At 36.3% G+C, this 8,498-nt stretch overlaps 1 protein-coding gene across 2 annotated transcripts; it reads left to right on the top strand.

The window, feature by feature from the left end:
* Positions 1-3,303: 3,303 nt before the first annotated feature.
* LOC125254711 (extracellular calcium-sensing receptor-like) lies at positions 3,304-8,498 on the top strand. 2 transcript variants are annotated; one of them, XM_048169461.1, is made up of 6 exons: positions 3,304-3,556; positions 3,840-4,131; positions 4,513-5,325; positions 5,510-5,737; positions 5,914-6,037; positions 6,166-8,498. In XM_048169461.1, the coding sequence occupies exons 1-6, from the start codon at positions 3,336-3,338 to the stop codon at positions 7,077-7,079; spliced, it is 2,592 nt and encodes an 863-aa protein (XP_048025418.1). In that variant the 5' UTR covers positions 3,304-3,335; the 3' UTR covers positions 7,080-8,498. The 2 variants fall into 2 exon arrangements, with proteins under 2 accessions (XP_048025418.1, XP_048025419.1); XM_048169462.1 differs by lacking the exon at positions 5,510-5,737.

The raw sequence follows: 8,498 nt of genomic DNA, 5'->3' as shown, positions 1-8,498 counted from the left end.
TTGGAAATCCATAGAGACCACACTGGTACAGCCTAACAGGCTTCAAGACCTTCCATACACAGATTTAAAAGGCAAGAAATGTAAAGTTAAATTTGGCACTATAATTGCTAATAGTTTGACAGTTTGGAAAAAAGCAGAGAAACTGTTTGAAACAGTACCTAAATTTCATAAACTTTCTCCTTTATGGAATAATACTAATATATTGACAGGAAAGAAACCTTTCACATGCCCACTTTGGGCTGCTAAGGGAATTTGTACGCTGGGAGACATATATGGTAAAGATGGTTTATATTCATTTAATAATCTACAGACTTTGTTTGACATACCTGGTTCTTCTTTTTTTTTCTTTATCTGAGACTGAGATTGGCCATGAAGGCTTACGGAGTTCCATGGAACATATCACTACCTTCGCATCCACTGGCAGGATTGTTTGATCCTGGAAAAGAGTCTAGAGGCCTGGTTTCACAAATTTATAACTCTCTTTTAAAATCACAATGCAAACGATTGTCAATTGAGGTAGTGTGGGAAAAGGACTTAGAGCAGGCTGGACTTCGTCCTGATTGGCTCACAGTATGGTCAAATATGAGTGAAACATCTCGAAATTGGAGTCACCAACTTATTCATTTTAAAACTATCCATAGAGCCTATGCAACGCCATCTAGACGATACAGAATGGGATTAATATCTGATCCTAACTGCACTATATGTCAAAGATCTGTAACTGGTACAATGTATCACATGTTTTGGGAATGTTCAGTAATTAATCATTTTTTGACTCAAGTTTGTCGGGACTTAGAAGAACTGATTAACCGTAAGATCACTACGGATCCTTGCCTGTGCTTGCTGAATGATGTTTCTTCTTTGAACCTTGGCACAGTGGACAAAAGGATTCTTTTTTCGGGTTTCACTGCTGCAAAGAAATCAATAATCGCACTATGGTGGGACACTAAGGCAGACATCTCAAGACTGTGGCTACTGAATATGCAACAAATAGTTACGATGGAATGCTCCTTAGCTAGATTTAATAAGCTAAACCAAGAATGGTACAGGCTTGGCAAAGAGCTGTAAAATCTATTGGTGACCTACTCATTAGGTAGTGAGATGTAGATGTATCTCCTTAGAACTGTGAAGTATCCATATCTAAGGTATAATTATGTAATCTAAAGTACTCATCTTCTATGTAAGCAGTGCTGACAGAATTTGTTTCTTATCTCTGTTTTGTTCAGTTTTGAGTTTTTATTTATTTATTTTATTTTTTTATTTATTTAACATCTTTTTCACTTTAAAATAATGGTTCAGATCACTAGTAGTTCTTGAAGAATGACTAGGTACTTGATTAATTAGTGATGCATTTTATGACCATGTTCTGAGTAAAAATGATGACTGATTACGTCTCAGACACACGATAATGTTCTTTACAACTCGTCTGTTAGTTAATAGTTATTAATGATGCTAATCTCATACAGTAATTATTGATTAGCTAATAAGGAACTATCATATTAGTAGAAGCTGAAGCATTAAAGTAGTACAACTCATTAGTCCTGCATTACTTACTGCATAGTTACTTATAATTGACAGACCATTATTCTAAAGTGTTACCCTCTATTATTCTAAAGATGTTACCCTCTCCTCATCCCCTGCATTGTTGGGCATTTTTTCAACATGGCAATGAAGATATGCATTAACACAGTTCAGTGGTTGTGGCACTTTCCCTAGGGTTTCCATTTGTCAGTCAACATAATGTTGTAGTGACTGACAGATGGGGAACTTCTTGGTTATTGATGTAACCCTCGTTATGTCCCCCTGCCACAACCCTGAACCACCACTGAATGACCGGGGCCCTCTTCTCGGCTCCACAGCATAAACCTGAATGATTGAATAAGCACTGCCATCTTATATACCCATATTTACGGGGAGTGGCTGCATACAAATTCTGCTCGCCAATTCCATTGGCCATTTTTCTAAAACTCAGAGGTGATTGGGGCTAGCAAGTTAGACTCCATTTGTCAGTCGACATAATCTCTCCGTTCCCTCCGTCATGGAACGAGGGTTACATCAGTAACAAATACATTTTGTGTAACTTGGCTCAAGTATTTTCCACATACATCCAGCGCAATGCATCACTTATTACAAATTACTTTCTAAATCCCATATCAATTTCAACCAGCTTTTTTAATTCTTTAAAATATATAATATAAAATTGCACTCATGAAGTATTTAAAGGGAGAATGTTAAATTAAAAACATTTTAACATTAGACATTAGATTTTGATGTTAAATCCACTATTGTTTTATATAGAATTGTTCCATAGTCTATTACACAAAAAAATAAAAAAATAAGAGTAATCGCTGACTTTATTAATTACACCAAACACAGCATGTGGGCTCTGGGATCCATGTCCAGTGAGTTTAAATTGACTTTTTATTTATATTTCCTTTGTTTCTTTAATAATATTTATTGTAATAAAAAAAATGATTAAGTTTGATAATTTCTTAAGTGGCTGATGTCCTAAAAGTCCTCTTCCCAAAAAGAATCTAAAAGGAAAAAGAGAACCAAGTCAGCTACTTTAATAATATTATTTGGTTAATGGGCCGTGCCAAATCACATAACTATCTTAGTATCTTAGTAACTATGTTCAGAGCTTCTGTAATAAACACAAGAGGATTAAGCAGGTCTTTATAATGGACCACAGGTGTCTTACAAAAAAAAAAAGTAAAGTACACAACTGCCATCTAGATGTCAGACTGAAGACTGTCAAGAATTTATATGGAGTCGGATTCATCATGAATTCATGAATATAAATTGAAAATATTCACAAAATTTGATTCACAAATTCACAAACTTCAAATTTGCAAAACAAGATTTACAATTGCAAAGGTATTCTTCACAAATATTATTTTCAACAAACGTACATATATAATTGAGTTAATTTTAAAACATTCAATTTATTTGTGAATACACTTGTGTATTTATAAATATTTTTTTTTTTTTTTTTTTTTTTTTGTGAATGCCATTTTGTGAATAAAAATTTGGTTTTGTTATTGTTAATCATATGATTATTATTTGATTATTAATCTTGAGACCATTTGATGTTTTGGTTAAAATGAACCAAATGTTGTCTTTGATACATACAAAATACATACAAATAATAATTATTAGAAAAAATATTGTTAATACTTTTTTTTTTTTTTTTTTGCTTTGCTTTGACGTCCTCATTTCCAGAGAGGCCAATGGCACCGCCTGCATATATATATATATATATAAGTGCCACACACAATCTTTATGATAAATCAGTGAGCTGAGGGAAGAGCACATAGCAAGATAAAGGGTGAGGGATGTGGTTAATTCTGCATATTTATTTGTTCCTGTCTTGTAACTATATCTATGTAGCAATGATGGCCAGCTCAGGTATCTGTCAGCTCCAGGGACACTTCAGGCTGAATGGGATGTACCAGGATGGAGACCTTCTCATTGGTGGTTTGTTTGAGGTTCAGTACCTCAAAGCATTCCCCAAGCTGAGCTTCAGAACAGAGCCAAAACTACCACACTGTGAGCTGTGAGTCTTGACCACACCAACTAAAGCACACTTAAAGGCAATAATTGGAAAATGAAATGCTATTTTTTATAACTACATATACATTGTCAATGATGACTTAGTCTAAGAAACTGATATCATGTTACATGACAGGTTACAAGGCTGAAATTATTAACTGCATATATAACTTTTTATGAAAAAATTGTAAATCTTTTTTTGTAGTTAATCTTGTATTATTAATTTTTCTATTGTCACTGTCAGTATTCAGTTAATAATCAAATTTTATTTGTATTGTCTTCTACAGCTTCTATATGACAAGCTTCCAGCAAGCACTAACAATGGTTTTTGCCATCGATGAGATTAATAACAATCCCCACCTGCTGCCTAACATCACGCTTGGTTACCAGATCTACGACAACTGTTTAAGGCTTGGAGTGGCATTCCGTGGTGCCACAGCTCTGGTTAGTGGGACAGAGGAGACCTTCTCTGATCTCAACTGCAAAGGCCCACCACCGGTGATTGGAATCATAGGTGATCCAGGTTCTACTCATTCTATTGCAATTTCCAGTGTCCTGGGGCTGTTTCGACTGCCTATGGTAAGAGATAGGTTTTTAACCCTTTTTCTTTTTCTTTTTTTCTGTAAAAAAAAAAAAAGAAAAAAAAAAAAGATTCTTCAGGAAAATATCATTTCTAAACAGACTAAAACGGAAATACTTGCACATCACTGTATGTTTATAAGTCTCTTCTGCAACCCTTTTCTAATTTGTTTTGATGAAATTATAATTGATTATCTACTATGCCATAATCACCCTGTCAATATCAATAGTAAAACATTGTGTGCAAACATAACATATCTTTTTCTTCAACAAAAAATAAATAAATAAATAAAATAATAATAAAAAATCACAATGTCTTTGGCACTGATAACATTTTTTCCATCTTTCTTTCTGTCTCTGTTCTCCATCTCTCCTAATTAGATTAGCTACTATGCCACCTGCTCCTGTTTGAGTGACAGGAAAAAGTACCCCTCTTTCTTCAGAACAATCCCCAGTGATGCCTTCCAGGTGCAGGCTATGGTTCAGATCTTAAACCATTTTGGCTGGACCTGGGTGGGTCTCCTCTATAGTGATGACGATTATGGCATCAATGCCGCTCAATCCTTCTACCAGGATGTGCAAGAGTTTGGAGGGTGTGTGGCTTTCTCTGAGATACTGCCCAATGTTAACAACCAGAAGGAAATACAACGCATTGTTGGAATCATTCAAGGCTCCACAGCAAAAGTGGTGGTTGTATTTTCTACTTCAAGCTATTTGTTGCCCGTGGTTGATGAGATGGTTTTAAAAAATGTTACAGGAAGACAGTGGATTGCTAGTGAGGCTTGGGCCACCTCACCTGTGCTTCTTGCTTCACGACTTAAATCTGTATTGGGGGGTACACTGGGTGTTGCCATCCGACGAGGAGAGATACAGGGGCTTGGTAACTTTCTGCTACACCTTCGTCCTGACAACAACTCACAAAACAACATGGTGAGAATCTTCTGGGAAAACATGTTTGGGTGCAATTTTGACACTAGAGGCAGAGAGGGAGAAAAAAAATGTTCAGGGCAAGAGGATCTAAGCAGCACAGACACACCATACACTGATGTATCAGAACTTAGGGCCTCTTACAATGTCTATAAGGCAGTTTATGCCTTGGCACATGCTGTTCATGATCTGATGCAGTGTGAGGAAGGGAGAGGACCATTCAGTGGGAACAGCTGTGCCGACATATCCAACCTGAAACCCTGGCAGGTAAGATTCAAATATATAGTGCATATTCTCTCCAGGCATATGAAAGAGCTGGATGTGGAAAAGCAAAATATGCTGTGCGCTATATATATATATATATATATATATATATATATATATATATATATATATATATATATATTAAAATGTCAGATAAACGTATAACACACGTCTTCAAACTGTACAGCTGGTACACTACCTGCAGAAAGTGAACTTCACCACAGGCTTTGGGGATCATGTGTCATTTGATAAGAATGGAGATGCTCTGGCCATCTATGATGTGTTGAACTGGCAGCCGAGCTCAGATGGAGAAACACTTGTCCATAGAGTTGGTGTGGTAAATGAAGGGGCAACAACAGGGAAGGTGTTGACACTGGATAAGGATGCAATATACTGGCCCTATGAGACAAACAAAGTAATTTTATTTTTTAATGTCATCATTTGTGCAAATGACTATATATATATATATATATGCAGTATGACTGAGGAAAAGTGTGCAATGTATTCCCAAGACCATCAGATCATACAAACACAATAGTCAGTAGTGTACATTCAGTGCTTGCCTGAATAATAACAATGATGTCTCTTCAGCCCCCACGGTCTGTGTGCAGTGAGAGCTGCCCTCCAGGATCCAGACGAGCCACAAGAAAGGGCCTTCCTGTTTGCTGTTTTGACTGCCTACCATGTGCTGATGGAGAGATTTCTAACACAACAGGTGAGAAATAGAAAGAGGTATAGTTGAAAAATGTACATTAAAAATAAAACATTAATGTATTTTTTAACTATAACATTAAACCATATTTTCTTTTGCTCTTTCTTTTTTTCTTTTTTTCACATGTACAGATGCCACTGAGTGCATAGCATGCCCAAATGATTTCTGGTCCAACCCAGAAAAAGATCATTGCATCCCTAAAGAAGTGCAGTTTCTATCCTATGAGGAACCTCTGGGCATCTCTCTTACCACTGCAGCCCTGTTTGGCACTTGTATCTGTGCTCTTGTAATTTTCATCTTTGCTCATTACCGCAAAACTCCTGTAGTACGTTCAAACAATTCAGAGCTCAGCTTTCTGCTACTGCTGTCACTTAAAATGTGTTTCCTGTGTGTGCTGCTGTTCATTGGCCGGCCACAGTTATGGACATGTCAGTTACGACATGCTGTGTTTGGCATAAGCTTTGTCTTGTGCATCTCCAGCATCCTGGTCAAGACTATGGTGGTAATAGCTGTGTTCAAGTCATCTCGACCAGAGAGCAAAGGTGTGATGAAATGGTTTGGAGCAGCTCAACAAAGAGGAACAGTCCTGATCCTAACAGCCCTTCAGGTAGTGATATGTGCAGTCTGGCTATCAACTGCCTCTCCAACACCCCATAAAAATAGCCAATATATTAGGTCTATAATAGTATATGAATGTGCTATTGGCTCAGTAGCTGGTTTTTCTCTACTGCTGGGATACATTGGACTGTTGGCAGCAGTAAGCTTCCTCTTAGCTTTCCTGGCAAGAAACCTCCCAGATAATTTTAATGAAGCAAAGTTCATCACTTTCAGCATGTTGATCTTCTGTGCTGTATGGATTGCATTTGTTCCCGCATATGTGAGCTCACCAGGAAAATATGCAGTGGCTGTGGAGATATTTGCCATCCTGGCTTCCAGTTTTGGTTTACTGGTGGCCATATTTGCCCCAAAGTGCTACATCATTATATTACACCCAGAAAGAAACAATAAAAAAGCAATCTTGGGAAGAGGTACACAAAATAAATAGATGCTGTTTGTGAAAATCTCAGACTGATGTGTGACTCTTTGATAGTGTCTTTGTTCTACACTGTAAAAATTAAAGGAACCACCCAGGTTTCCTGAAGAACTCTTTCTTAAAGCATTGTGTGGAACTGCTTTGGGAGCCAAATTATTATTATTATTATTATTATTATTATGTATTTATTGTTGGTACTATGGTTACCATTACTTCAATTATAAATATAGCTGCAAGTAGCGATACGGGACCAAGCCCCTGAAAGGGCTGTAGCGCAATGCAGAGCAGGAAGAGCAAAAACAGCAGAAATTGAATGAACATGATAAACAACTGGTTCCGAATTACGGGTGAGAATGAACTTTTTTTTTGTTTTAATAAAAATGAACACAGCATGAATAAAAATACATTTATTTCTAACCCAAGAGGGATAAAGATCAATACAATGCTGATCCCGCATAAATAAAGGAATCAAAACACACAATTTCATAAAACTGTTCCACCCTTTTTTTTTTTTTTTTCTATATGGTGGAAAGGTACATTTAAGGAAAATGACAAATGACCCATCGCTGGGAATGGCATAAGTGAGGGAACAAAACGACATAAAGAAAACAAAATTTGGACAATATTTTGTACACGCTAGGTTCGGATACTCATAGAATTCTAGTATAGTGAATGACACAACCAGAAATTATTGATAACCACACAAATTAACATTCTACATGAACTGTATTGAAGTAACAAATATAACAATTTGTATCACCAGAACATCAATAAAGTGTGGTGCGCAATCAGTGCACGTCTCATTTTTCTTTCCTTTAGTTCCTTAGTCCAGCCTTTCAGATGATGGGAAAAAAAAAAAAAAAATGTTTCCTTTAGTGGAAATCACTTCTGTCTTTTGGGTTCCAAAAAAAAAAAAAATATGAGTGAAGCAAAGTAAAAAAAAAAAAAAAAATGTCCTATCCAATGCCTATCTGAAATGTAGGGAAAGAAAAAAAATGCATTCAAGGGTTCACTGAGATCCTACCACACAGTGCTATCACATGAGACATCCCGCAGCAATTGATGACTCTGTGGATCCAACAATCAAGGGTGGTTGGCTCGCCATCTTCCCTCCAGAAGAATTCAAATACAAAAAAAAAAAAAAAAAAAAAAAAAAAAACTGGCCTGCAATAGAACAGCCACATTCATATTATATTACACAATCAATTCACAATCAATTTATACGGAACTTATGTACATTAAACTCTCTTTAAAAATCATTAATGAATTTAAATCATGAGTTCAACTCCCCAAACATTCACAATCATGTACTCAATTCAAGACACAACCAACCAGCTGTTGACATTTCGAAGTTCAAGTGAGAATGAGCAAAACACATTTCTAATCCAAGGGAAAGAAAGAGCAATATAACACACTGAATAACTGTCACGG

The sequence above is a fragment of the Megalobrama amblycephala genome, linkage group LG19 (assembly GCF_018812025.1).
Source record: "Megalobrama amblycephala isolate DHTTF-2021 linkage group LG19, ASM1881202v1, whole genome shotgun sequence".
Classification (NCBI taxonomy): Eukaryota; Metazoa; Chordata; class Actinopteri; order Cypriniformes; family Xenocyprididae; genus Megalobrama; species Megalobrama amblycephala.
Note: the sequence above shows the minus strand (reverse complement) of the source record. Positions and strands in the feature narration are given on the sequence as shown.

Excerpts from the sequence above, each read along its gene's own strand:
- LOC125254711 (XM_048169461.1), top strand. The coding sequence starts at position 3,336 with ATGTGGTTAATTCTGCATATTTATTTGTTCCTGTCTTGTAACTATATC. Across the intron at positions 4,132-4,512 it reads GGCTGTTTCGACTGCCTATG|ATTAGCTACTATGCCACCTG; the intron begins GTAAGAGATAGG and ends TCTCCTAATTAG. Across the intron at positions 6,038-6,165 it reads AGAGATTTCTAACACAACAG|ATGCCACTGAGTGCATAGCA; the intron begins GTGAGAAATAGA and ends TCACATGTACAG.